This window comes from Periplaneta americana, chromosome 15, assembly GCF_040183065.1.
Source record: "Periplaneta americana isolate PAMFEO1 chromosome 15, P.americana_PAMFEO1_priV1, whole genome shotgun sequence".
NCBI lineage: Eukaryota > Metazoa > Arthropoda > Insecta > Blattodea > Blattidae > Periplaneta > Periplaneta americana.
The window spans coordinates 53,537,714-53,552,348 of record NC_091131.1 but is presented as its reverse complement, the minus strand read 5'-3'; the positions used below and the strand labels follow the sequence as shown (position 1 = coordinate 53,552,348).

General features: G+C 31.5%; 1 protein-coding gene across 6 annotated transcripts in view; it reads left to right on the top strand.

Annotated features, from left to right (window-relative positions):
- Positions 1–14,635, top strand: part of Ctns (lysosomal cystine transporter cystinosin) — a 71,689-nt gene that overhangs the window by 37,788 nt on the left and 19,266 nt on the right. For 5 of the 6 annotated variants that reach the window (XR_011336123.1, XM_069847250.1, XM_069847252.1 and 2 more), the window contains exons 4-9: positions 2,301–2,471; positions 7,182–7,319; positions 7,576–7,675; positions 9,652–9,771; positions 10,575–10,745; positions 13,041–13,158. Coding sequence is in view for 5 of the 6 variants with exons in the window: in XM_069847250.1 (XP_069703351.1) it covers positions 2,301–2,471; positions 7,182–7,319; positions 7,576–7,675; positions 9,652–9,771; positions 10,575–10,745; positions 13,041–13,158 (818 nt within the window). In the remaining variant the exon portion in view is untranslated. Of the gene's footprint in view, positions 1–2,300; positions 2,472–6,533; positions 6,758–7,181; positions 7,320–7,575; positions 7,676–9,651; positions 9,772–10,574; positions 10,746–13,040; positions 13,159–14,635 lie in introns of those variants that run through there. The other variant, XM_069847255.1, reaches the window with a different exon arrangement.

Below are 14,635 nucleotides of genomic sequence, written 5' to 3'. Positions count from 1 at the left end.
TGTGAAGAATTCTGAGTTTGAGATGAAGACATCTGAAAATCGGAATTCATTGCCCCAGATGATAGGATTTTAAAGAAATTATGACTGACTGACAGTTTAATTTTTAGGGGGACTAAAAATGGTTGGTATATTTTGCTTGAGATTAATTCATTGAGGAAGAGGATTTTTTATGTTGTGAATCTATGACTAATCATTCAATCAGTTATTAGGATACTGATAAAAACACATTAAAGACCAGCGTCAATATCCAAAAGTTCAGTATCAAGACTGGAGGGTGATGAACATGATATGAAGTAACTTTTTTATATCTTGGAATGGAATATCCTGCTCCTGACGTCCCATTATCAGGGTTCCGTAATTCACCTGTATAAATGTGAAGATACCTATTTACTACAAATTAATGCCATGATACATGGCCAAAGAAGTATCATTTTTGTAGCAGTTTCCTGGAATTTGTACACTATGGAAGAATTTCATTCACAACTACAGTGTTAGAAATAAGCATATCTGTAATATATGTTGATCTAAATGAGGGGTTGGAAAGCAATGGTGGATCATTAATGTTTAGGTGAGGGGTTTGGACTTTTTCCACTGCTGGTTGTCACAATCAAAAATTAAGACACAACGTTTTGGAGGGTGGTTCTCCCTTCGTCTTCAGGTGGAAAGAAGGAGAGAAAGGAAAAAAACCTACTGTTGGGATCGTTACGTACAGCTATTCTGTATGACTGATCGATTGATTCCTGACTTCGGTGGAGATTCTAATTAAGAAAAACCTGAAGTCACTAGCAGTATGTTGGTACTAAACCAAACGGAATAAAAAAGATGGGCGTGAAGTGGCTAAAAATTGATGAAAGAAAATTGATTCCGTTTGGTTTAGTGCCAACATACTGCTAATGACTTTGGGTTTTTCTTAATTAGAATCTCCACCGAAGCCAGGAATCAATCGATCAGTCATACAGAATAGCTGTACGTAACGATCCCAACAGTAGGTTTTTTCCTTTCTCTCCTTCTTTCCACCTGAAGACGAAGGGAGAACCATCCTTCGAAACGTTGTGCCTTAATTTTTGATTGTGACAACCAGCAATGGAAAAAGCCCAAACCCCTCACCTAAACATCTGTAATATATGTGATAATTCTTTTTTGTTTATCTTATAAACCTTACATAGAACATTTTCTAACAATTTGAAGAACATCTGACATCTGAGACATCTGTAAATACAAATTTAAACTCAGAAATTTTTAAATACATAGTGTTTGATTGGTTGAATATTACGTTCAATATCAAAGGCAACAATTTATTATGTTTTGAGACTCGCAGTCTTCGAACCACATTTCGAAGAAATTTTGTGTAGATGTGTTGCTGATACTTTTCCCCAAATTTCACATCCATAAGTCAGTTTGATCTTTTATAGGCTAAGCATTATAAAACAAACATATTGCCTTGATGTATGTGATCCTCACTTATTACTGACCATGATCTTCAAGAGATTTAACCTTTTCATTCTGACACAGGGTTCCCAACTTTACTGCATTACCCTCAGCAGAGTTTGAATGCAAAAACCTCTGTTTTGGTGGCAAACAAGGTAATCACTCACTCAACTAGGATGACTGAGCAATAAAGTATAATTAAACAGAAATACTGTATGACATGGATCAGTGTTAACAATTACAGTATATGCAGGTGAAAACCATATTCGGTAATAAAATTAATCAATACAAATAAATAGGACTATGAAATAGAAATGGCATGTTCAATTTAAAGTTTGGATCAGTCTAGATAAGAATACGATTAGTTTGGCTTAATCTTTATCAAAGTTGCTTCCTGTTTCTGCCTCCTTCTGTATTAATTTCACAATTAGGTATAAGTTATTAAACCTGCGGATGTGTGCTGATTAATGTTACTTTTTCAAGCTACGTAATGATAGGAAAATGAGAGGGATTATGTAATTTGCATGTATTCGTAAATTTATATCTACGAGAAACAATTGATCAAATGTGGGATGTGAGTTTTTTTTTATGCAATGTTAGTAATATTTGTTGCCACATGGTTTCGCACTTGTCATCTCGCACTTCACTCTGCATAATTATTATCAATGGATCTTTTGCAACAAATAATGTTGCTTTTTTTTTTTTTTTTTTTTTTTTTTTAGGGCTAAGTGATATTCTCACTTCACCATATATTCCAATAATATTATATTAATTCTCTACTAAGATTTGAGTGTCATTTAACTTATAAATAGTAAAAATGATTTACTTTGTGCATTGAATAATGTTTTTTTTTTCTTTCTTTTTCTTTTCAGGGAGTATGTAGAAGCCTCAATTTACTTGAGTGTGAATCATGAAGACCTGATTGACCTTAGTACAAAAAACATCACAATAGAGCGAGATATTACACACTACAACGCTACAATATTCGGGAAAGAAGCAGGTCATGCTGAACTCACTATCAGTGTTAACAACTCAGAAATAAAGTAATTTGTCTTTTTTTATATTAGACTAATGATAATGGACTATTTCTAAACGAATTCTTTACCATTTCTCAATTTCTACTCTTTGTTCAACAGAACTATGTAAGACAAACTCCTATTACGATCTCCAACAATTACAGTAATTGTAGTAGGCCGTAATGGCAGCTAGTCTTTCAACTTTGTCTTGTTACATAAGATACTCAGAAGTATTTTTGCACATCATTGAAGGTGATTGATTAACTGAAATGAGAGCAATGAGAAGTAGCAGTATTAGCGCTGTTCCTTAGTTTTTTTGGGACCATGCAAGAATACAACAGATATAGATAGATCCATAAATACAGATTGAATCATACATTGTCTTAAATGCATGCTATGAGAAGGCAACAGTGATATGGCTAATTTAATACATATAGTAATTAATTACTATAAAAACAAAAGACAATAAAATTTTCTCTTGTTTTTTTTTACCCAGTTTAAGCTTAACATTAGTATCTAATGACTAGACATATAAAAGCTGCAAGAAAGCCATACACTCACAAAAAAACACACACACGGATGTATTTACTGTAGTACAGGGTAAACGAGTCGGGGCTAGACTCCTAACCGCACTCACAGCATCTGATTCATACATAACGATGCTACCATATGTGGAGGATTCATTCCGCGCTTTTGCTGTTAGTATAGAGTAATGATGTACTTACTGAATTCGGCACAGCAGTTACTATGCATATGACTTTCCGCTGATTGCCGGAGAAACTTAATGTGTTGCTATGTCCATTATTGTAGCACTGTTTATAGTTTTTATGGGTGTTTGTTTGTTCATTTAGTTTCTTGCTTGCATGCAATGCATTTTTTTTATGAAAGATATTTGGGTGTGTTTTTGAGTGAGTGAGTGAATCTCAAAAATATTTCACACTAACAATGCTGCAGAAGTGTGGTAATTTTTTTATTTTTTCCTTGCATTGAAGTCAAGCTCTTTCCCTACTCCTACAATGAGGACAGAGTACAGTTGGAAAGCCATACAGATTTTAAAACGTGTTAAATTTTCTTGCATTATCAATATCAATATAATCAAACCAATACTTGTCTCAACATGAATCAAAAAACTAGTATGGAAAAAAATATATATATAATATATATAATATATATATATATATATTTATTTATTTATTTATATTTGTAGTAAACATGAGCATAATATCAAATAACACGATTTACTGTATTAGACTGCCATTCTGCAGTCATAATTTAAAAAGTGAGAAGTGAAGTTGTGTTGTCAAGCTTTACTGCCAACGTAACAAAATAATATGTTCCTACAAGCGTTTTCTCTGCCTGTTATAAAATGGCTCAAATTCAAAACTGAATTAAGGGTAAATGGCTCAAAAACATTGTGCTCCAGGTATGCGGCTCAAATCCGTTGCTCTGTTGAAAGCATTGCTACAATGTGGTCAGTCATGCCAGATGAACCTTGGTTAATGTCCAAGTTGCGCAAGCACCTTTTTCTCCATTTTTTGTTTTAATATGACGAGTAGATTAATCGGAAAATTATACATATCTAATACTAGCCTTAAAGAGTTAATGATTTAAAAAAAAAATACCTGTGAAACTATTAATATTGATTACGTAATATTACAAAGAATGTAATAGCTTGGAATTTATCAGACACGAGACCTAATGTGATTGCACCATCCACAGGGTGGCCTTGGTAGCAGTAGTTCGGTCTGGTGCTACTTCATTAAGGCTGATGATAGCAAGTGATGTAACATATGTAATTCATTTTCATCACACTTCAAAAAAAAAAAAAGACTAAGACAGACTTAAGATGATGTTAAACAATACAGTTTATGAGGCGAGGTATTTGGCCTTTATTAAACAAGCGAATCACTTAATTAAAATATCGATGAAATTTTCAGTTACAATACAGTCACTGTTTTCAGTGTTGTAACTATAAGTGTATTTTATCTATTATCACATATTAAACTGAATGGATGGACTACTTTGTCATATAGCTGAGATATAATACTAGGTCATGATCTGGTTGTCTGAATGTAAAACGTTTTGTGTGATCAGGTTGATAACATTTCTTTACTGTCACGTTATCAAAATTTCATCTGACAATGATTGATACGCTTAGTAAGGGATTATATTTCAAGATACTCTCATTAAGGGATTATATTCCAGTCAAGTTTATCAGTACAGTTTCAGGAGTTTCGTACAATAAAATTTTATATGAATTGTATTTTATGATTATTATTATTTTTATTTGCTGCTGGTTTTATATAATCTTCAGTCAGTTGTTCTTTGCAGTGTGAGTGTTGCAGTGCGCTACTTTTGTTAGTAGTAGCAGAATGAGAACGAGATTTTATTCGATATTAAAAACAAAACATAAGTGTTATTTTAGAAAAAGACGTTTTGGTCTATCAAGTCTAAAAAGATTGTTCTTTTTCCTTCTTGTGTGTAGTGTTACATATATTATAATGTAAGATCACGCAAGAAATTTGTTTACCGATATTACACACTTATTACTTTGTGTTCATTTTTTTTACGTCAGTATTTTTACAGCTACTCAGTAGTTTGTGGGTGGCCGGGTAGCTCAGTTGGTAGAGCAGCTGGCTACAGACTGGAAGGTCCGGGGTTCGATCCCAGGTGGTGATAGGATTTTTTCTCGTTGCCAAACTTTCAGAACGGCCCCGAGGTTCACTCAGCCTCCTATAAAATTGAGTACCGGGTCTTTCCCGGGGTAAAAGGCGGTCAGAGCGTGGTGCCGACCACATCACCTCATTCTAGTGCCGAGGTCATGGAAAGCATGGGGCTCTACCTCCATGGCCCCCCCAAGTGCTTTCATGACATGTTACGAGGATACCTTTACCTTTTTTCTTTACTAAGTAGTTTGTATTGTGAAAGGGCTTGCAAAATAAAATTTGAATGTAATGTTTGTTGGGAAAAAATATCAGCATTGCAGGACTTCTGCACATGTTTAACTGCTGTGCATATAAAGCTCTTTTGAGTCCTTAAAATGTATATTCAGCGAATTGTAAAAATTCTGATTTAAGTCACAAATCTGAGTCTGAAATATTTTGATGAATTGGTGTCGAAAGTGTAATTTTTATAAATTTTAGGTTATTTGCGAATATATTATCTAAATTATTATTAGATCTAGATAATACACTGTCATAGCAGACTTAGAAGGTTAGCCACGATTACTTGTTCTGGTTTGATGAGTGCACATTGAAGAAGGAGATTCTTTGACATTCCAGCTGGTTTAGTGTGATGAATCTTTGATGTCTATGTGTGCTACCAAGCAATTGTGTTATATGTTTAGTCTAAGTTGGTTACTGCTTCCTTTTTAATTTTGTGCATAATAATATCCTTGCAATTATTTTTTAGAGCTGTTAGGGTTTCTGATTTGCATATTATTATTATCGTTATTTTTCTATTATTACTATTATTATTATTATTATTATTATTATTATTATTATTATTATTATTATTATTATTATTATTAATTTAACAATCAGATGAAAAACCTATGAGTAAACAGAATTAAATTTGATATAAGATAAATTTAGAGTGTTGAATAAAATACTGAAATAATTTATTGTGATGAATATTGGGTCATTCAATTATTATCTGACCGAGCTGCAGCAGAGATTGTGCCAGCCGATAAGCTATCACCCACCAGCTGGGCAATACATGAGCCTGTGGTTCAGCAGTTATTTGTTATGCTAGAGTGACTGTCTAACAAATTCTAATGTACTTTAAAAGTTAATATACTCATCCATGTCACGCAAGGAGATGCTGAAACTGCCTGTCTCCATTTTCCACACATTTTTGCAATTTGTTTAGGAAATTACCCATCATCTTTCTTTGAGAAATTGGATTGATCTCTTGGCGGATGTTATCCTTCAGTTTGTCTAAAGTGTGTGAATTCGTCTTGTACACTTCCCGAAATTTATTAACTAATTTAGTATGAATAATATCACGACTTGGAACTTGATCACCTGGGAATTTCTCTTGAAATAATCTCCTGACAGAATGAGCGGATTCTATACAGACATACAAATTGTAAATAAATACCCAATGTGGAATAAAATAATTAGACCTATTATTTGCCATTTATTCTTAGCAGACTGTACACATGTAGTTGCTTACATTGCTCAAACAACACTTTGTGATGTGAAGGTCAAATCAAAACCAGTTAAGCCTGTCTGCCCACTTCTCCAGCTGGTTGTGGTTGTAGGCGTTGCATTATCGACTGAGATAGTTCCCTTTGCAGCTCTGGTCAAAAGGTAATTGGATGACCCAGTACAATATTAATGCAATACTCTCACAGAATTCGTATAACACATTTCCTCTTTTTATTCTTTTTTGTTTGACTGTTTTTGAACTCTGTACTTTCTCCATGTAATAGTACACAGGACATAAAAATGTAACACCATACTGTTACTTTTTCTATATTATTTTTATAACATAAGCTTAAAATAAAATTTTGTTACTGTTGAAATTAAAATTCGAACATTTCACACATATCTTAAGTAAATTTACTAGTAAATTATGGTTTGTATTAAATGACAATATTATGAACTGAAACTGAGCGTTGTGAACACATTGCATGTGGAAGAGTTGTATTTCATAAGCATGTTTTAATATCAATTTATCTTCTGGAAATGAAATAATAATTGTAATAATATTTTTATTTTCTTAATGTTCCAGTATTTCAACATATGCAAGAATAACAATAGAAAAAGATACTGCTATTTACCATACAAGTGTTGTCATTGGTTGGATCTATTTTGTAGCCTGGTCTATTTCCTTTTATCCACAGATATACGAAAACTGGAAGAGAAAAAGGTAACCTTGAATTTGAAGACATTAGATTATGCTAGCTTAAATTAGTATTCTTAATGTAATATATTGTACAAGTAATAGTTTCTGTAACTGCAGCTTTAATTTTATTGTGGCAAAAAATGGAACACTAAACTGAAGATACATTGATGATTGATATATGACTGAATCTGTAAGTAATTCCGAAACGTCGATAATGTATCTTCTTAGCTGGTGAAATAAAAAAAAAATGTGTATTTAAATTCTTTTTATTTCTTTTCAGTGTTGTGGGACTTAATTTTGACTTCTTATCATTAAATATTGTTGGATTCATTTTGTATTCACTTTTCAACTGTGGTCTATTCTGGATTAAAGATGTAGAAGTAAGTATGCATTTTGTAACAATGTTTGTTAAAAAGAAAGATAATTGCAAGTTTAACAATTTTATAGATCATGTTGAATTGCTGATCTGAAATTCCTGGTTTCAAACAGAAAATAAACACCAAAAAGTATCAGTATAAGAACATGAGTACACTCACATGAGAGATCATGTTGAATTGCTGATTTGAAATTTATTGTTTCAAACAGAAAATAAACACTGTGTTTATAAAACACTACATTACAAAAAAGTATCAGTATAAAAACATGAGTACATTCACATGAGAAATCATGTTGAATTGCTGATCTGAAATTCATGGTTTCAAACAGAAAATAAACACCATGTTTATAAACACTACATTACAAAATGTATCAGTATAAGAACATGAGTACACTCACATGAGAGATCATGTTGAATTGCTGATATGAAATTCATGGTTTCCAACAGAAAATAAACACCGTGTTTATAAAACATTACATTACAAAAAAGTATCAGTATAAGAACATAAGTACACTCACATGAGAGATCATGTTGAATTGCTGATCTGAAATTCATGATTTCAAACAGAAAATAAACACCATGTTTATAAACACTATCAGTATAAGGCATGAGTAAACCCAAGATAATTTACTCATAATAACTTTTCATTGGATTCTAAATAAGATTGTTAAACATGAGTATTCAATTTAGTAAGCTTTGTAAGAATGTACTTTGAACATTGAACTTTTAATTTGATTATCAGTATAAAGAAATTTTGAAATAATTTCATCTCTTATTATGTTGTTATAAGATTTATTTGTAACATTAGATAGGATAAAAAATTAAGAGTTCCACATAAGCAATGAAATATCACTGTAACATGATGTGACTCTTCACTTGATGAGTCTGGCAGGCTAAAGACTTTACAAAACAAGTTTTGGAATTAAAGTAACGAATATTCTGTGAGCATTAATACTTTACTTTGATAAACATGATTAGGAAAGTTTTATGCACAATTAAATATATCTATATATTTTTAATGAATATTCCGAAGACTAGTTGGAACCTCACAAGAGGCATCAATAAGGCATTACTCATGAGCAACTAAGCCAGGAGAAAATGGGATACGATGGCCAGTTTCTTTCCCCTTCCATAGTATATCTATACTGTATCTAATGATGTTTGTTTGTCTATTTATTTATTATTACTTAGGTTGGCCCCCTTTGACTACTAACACACGTTAATTCATCTATTTCGAAACTCTACCACCATTCCTATACATACTCATCAGTCATGAAATTTTATCCATACACCTTACACATCCTCTGATTTCAGCTGTAGTGTGCCCTTCAGCTTGCATCTGTCCATCCACTTACCTATCTGTTTATTTCTTTATTACATAAAAACACAAAATAGACTGAATGAAGTAAGCTTTGAAAACAAACATAATTAACTGTTATTCTGAAGGGAATTAAAAAACTGATGGCGATGTATACTCCTTGTTAATTTTTAAATGATTTATTAGACAATTATAAATTTTATTTATTTATTAAATACCGGTATTCTTTTTAAGCAATGAGCTTGAATACGATGGAATTATACGTGTGTATGTCATTTTGTGTTAATTTTAAGTATAATACTGAATTATTTATTATGTTATTTTAAGTTTTCATTAAATGCCGTTACTGAAACTTGATTTAATTTTTGTTGTTAATTTATGTTGACATTGTATTACACCATTGGTATTTATTGATAGAACATTAAATACAATTTCTTAATCAAATTGTAAAATTAAATATGTCTTAAAGGTTGACAGTTAATAAATTACGATTAAACTTACTTTCACAAAATTAAATACTCGTAATACAGTACAAATATTCAGTGTGTATATTCATTAGTGTGAACCCTTGTAACCATTTTAAATGCATTAATGTGTTCTTAAATGTGACATATTTAGTCTCGCAAGTAAAAGTAACTAATCACTATTATTCTTTTCTTCAGGATGAGTATTTCAGTAGATATCCAAGAGGATTGAATCCAGTACAAGTGAACGACATAGTTTTCTCTCTCCATGCTGTCATTGCTACACTATTTACTATAATTCAGTGCTTCATATACGAGGTAAATCAGTACACTAAAGTTGAGCTTAATACATTAATATGTAGTGTAAGTTACAGCCTTTGATATTCACTTAGAATACCTAAATAAAAATAATGAAATAGTAAAGTAATATCGGATATACTTTTTGCTTATTTATTTTAAATTTAAACTATTATTATTTTATAAAGATTAAATTCTGAAATAAAAATATCTGGTTTCATTATAATATTATTTTAAATCTTATATGAAGAAACACTCAGAAAAATGAAATGAAGAGTACCTCTGAAATAATGTAGTATTATGCTTTATTTTACTCTTTTTAAAATTATTTGTTAAATACTTTTGTTCTAACATTTCAAGTTGTAATATACATAGCCTATGGATAATCTTATTACTTTCGTGGTTTACATGCTAATTCTAAAGATTTCGGAGAAGAAAATGTTAAATTTGCTATGTACAATTTAAGCTAGAAATACGGGGAAGAAAAATATTTAATCAATCAGTCACTACAAACATATATAAAATTAATTTAAAAATAAAAACATATTTATAATTATATAGCAGTTGCTTGCTTATTACATGTACAAGATAATAAAGGAAATGCCTTTTTTTTTTTTTTTTTTTTTCCTGGAAAGTTAATATTACAAATCGTCAAAACTTCTGCCATGGCCATTTCTTACATGAAAATAAAATAAAAAAGAAAACATGCTGAGAATGAGTAAATAATTTCTGAATAATTAAAAAGTACACTAAATAATATGATCTAGGTTTTATTGTCTTATTTTCTACTTTTTATCGTTGATGTTTATGATGTGTGATTTCAGCGGGGTAATCAAACAGTATCGTGGACAGCTCGGGCAATCCACGGAATTTTTGTGTTGGTGCTGGTAATTAGTCTGATATTGGTGCCAACAGAAGTTATAGTATGGCTTGATTTCCTCTACATCTGCTCGTATGTTAAGCTCACCATCACACTCATCAAATATGTGCCACAGGTGAGAAGGATTTGCTTTTCTTTACATACATGAGATATCAGATATTTTATCACAATTTTCTTAATTTTTTTCTTATTGAGAACATACCTGTATAGGTATATCATACAATGTATACATCACCATTATTGTTACCATCATCGACATCATTGTTGTCATCCTGAATAACACACTTTATGCTATATCTTCCTAATTTAGTTTCCATCCATTTATGGATCTTCCATTGTACCACTACCACCACTACCACTGCTGCTCCACTGTTGAATTTCAATGTTTCACACAGTTTCAAGCTCTAAAAATAATAGTAATTTAAAATGAACCATTTCCTTAGAATTAACACTTAATAATATGTGAGTGAGTGTTAGTGAACTGACTTACATATAAAGCGAGCAGTATCTAGAATTGCTGTTCTCTACAATGTATCCAATGTAGTGTTCTTCTCTTATTATTTAATTACTTATTTATATGACTGCCATGGTGACTCAGCTCTAACGAATTGGGCTTGCAGCTATAGCCCAGGTTCAATTTCCTCTTCATCCTGAATTTATAACATGGTGTGCAAGCCAATAGTCCAGGCAGCATAGGAATTTTCTCCACATTCTTTAGTTCCCCAACAATTCTCTTCATCATCTTCATCATCATCATCATATCCATCATCATTCATTACGACTTCAATGTAGATCTATTGTCTGTGGTACACTCTCGATAGTTTTGACAAAATAAGAGATTTATTATTCTCGGCACTAGTGACATCTGTGAGCCCACTTGTAGTCAGGGGCAAATTAAGAGCCCTGCTAATGGATTTTAAAAATAAATATATTAATTTATGTATTTATTTATTTAGCTCCTCGAATTTTCACGTTTTGCCTAATATCACAGAAAAAACACTCCTTGAATATGTTAGAGAAGTTTGGATTTTAAACAAGTTAAATTGCTAAAAATGAAAGAATGCTCAAATAGATTCTTGTTGTGATTACCAAGACTAATAATTAGACCATTAGAGAAATGCAGACATCTGATAAAAGTGAACAGTATTGTGGAAGACATACAAACATATCAACAGAATAGGTGGCATCATCTACAACAAATGAACCGATATCTGTCTAGATTGACTTATCAGTATCATCCCCATAGATAGTGTGACATAGGACGTACAAAACAGAGATGGACAGATTAGGAACATCGTAGGATCTAAGAAGCAGAGAGATGTCAAGATGATGATAAGCATGATGATGATGATGATATTTTTTCCTTTAAGAAGGCTACAGACCACTGAGAGCTCAGGGTAGAGCAAGCAGAATTCTTGCTTCAGTGTTGCACTTGGGCGTGGGTTTTAATCCTGCTTGGACTAATTATTATTTGATTGACTTTTTTCCAAAGTAATCCCATGGAGAGGATTTCTTTGCTCACCTATTAGGACGAATTTGTTTTTTGACGTGTAAAATAATATTTTCTTGCAACATTTTGACTACTGTTATTCTGAAACGTAAAGAAAGCTTCTATGTCTCTTTATTTGTTTTATTTTCATATCATTACAGTTTTCTACTAATTCTGCCTCCTACAGTAGTTAATAGGAGTGTACATAATGAACAATTTGTTATGTCAGGACTGAGTTATTCATACTCAGTTACATCAATTATTTTGAAACATACATTACAATCATGGAATTTATTTTGTTTACTCATTTATTTTATTTTGTTGTTTATTTATATTTATTTATTATAGGTTTGTGATTTTAGAACCATTTTGTCTTGCCATTCAGATTATGTACGCTTTCATGAACAGAGGAGAAGCATTAGAAAATATATCACTTCCTTATTCTACTATAAGAATAAAAATAAATATAAAAATATTAATAATATATAATATAAAATATACCTGTACGAAAAGTCTCTTGCAATGGAGAAAATATCAATCTGCCAAAATTCAATTGCACATCTTCGTCTGAAAAAGAACTTACAGACAAATTTGTATAATCAACATTAATTCTGGAATTATCATTGTCTGCTGTGAACTCATCATCTTCATAAATTTTGTCCTGTCTCTCGGATTCTACTACTTCGGAATTAACCACCAATGCAACAACTACTACTATACTGCTGCTACTGCTATTATTGTCATTATTATTATTATTATCAATAACATGTGTAAAAGATAGTACTGGTACTGGTACCGTATGCATTATAATTCTAGAAGTAATAATAGTTTTTTTTTATCAGAATAAATGTAAATGATATTTCAACAATTTATGTATTAATGGTATTAATTTAACTGTACCTTTCTTACTGTTGAATTCAGGCTTATATGAATTATAAGAGGAAAAGTACTGAAGGCTGGAGTATAGGTAACATCTTCCTAGACTTCACTGGGGGGATGCTGAGCATGCTGCAGATGATCTTGAATGCTTACAATTACAGTGAGTATTGTCGTATGTGCGCTGTAACTAGGTAGAATTTTTGTCAGGTTAGTACCTTGATTGTATATAATAAGAATTGTTATTATCAGATTTGTAACAACTTTGATATTGATGGCTTTTCCATGAACGTTTATTTTGCATATGTATTCCCTTGCGAGCTTATTTTACAGAAAAACAAATCCATTGCCTTATATTCTCGAGTCTGTAGCAGACTGTACTTACATTTTTTTTTTTAAATCTTACCTGTACGTGCTATCTGAATGAGCTACAAAAACAAATTTCCACACTATCACCAATTCTATCAATGCTAAATAATCTAGCAGTTGATACAGCATCGTAAAATAACCAACTAAAAAAAAGACAGCAAAAAAATAAACTGGTGCAATATTTTATCTCCAAATCAACTCTTCTTGCACCCATAGAAATTACGCAGAAGTTGAAGACTACTCTTAACTTTCCAAATATTTAGCTACTTCAAAGACAAAATTATCGAATTTCATAAAAACCTATAGTTGAATAATCACATCTTCCAGTGGTTATATGCAGATAAAACCGGCCCGTGTTATGACATTGATAGGTACTAATGATTTGAAACAAACTTCAAATGGAATGAAAATAAAATGCATTTACCTTCATAATAAATGTTGGAAGTGCCCTCCACCTGCATCTAGACACTTCTGTGCACGTTTTAACAGGTTCATGCAAACACGTGTCAATTCCTCATGGGTGATACTGCGGATATTTGTCTCTGAATAATTGTTGTGTTTCCTTAATAGAGCTGGTCTGTACGTACGCCTCCACAATGAATATTCGCTCTGGTATTGAATAAGTGATGCTTATTTAAAGAACAACTCTTTACATATGTTTAGAACGTCTGACTTTTAAACAGCAACCAGAAGAGGTTATAAGCAACAATGACACAAAACACGCGGAAGATACAGTATAGCCAACATAATTACATTTTCAAGAAAAAAGAAAGAAAAGAAATCATTACTCTACATAATTTATTTCCCAAATCATATGACATGAGATGGGGCCAGTTTTATCTGCCAAAGCCTGTATATACGGTATATATATATATATCTGCAAGGTAGAATATATATTTTTTTTTATTTCTCTTTTTGTGTGTTTATCTTTTTCTGGTCACTGTCACATATGTTCTTTACTTGTATTTCATTACTCATCCAACTTTCTTACATATATTTAGTTTTACTTAATACTTCTGTCTTTATATATACATTTTTTTTCTGTCAATTTGCATTATAATTTCTTGTGCCTCCGATTCTCATTTGTTGGTCAGTCAAGTTTATTTATTTCCATTTACATCAACATCTGTTAAAGCTTAGCAATCCATTGAAACTATTTTAATAGATGATTTAATGAAATTGTTTCATCAACCTCTGTTAAAATTAACAAGCTATTAAGTATCTTGTTAATTAACTTCCCTTATGTACATATCCCATATTTGCCCTTTTAA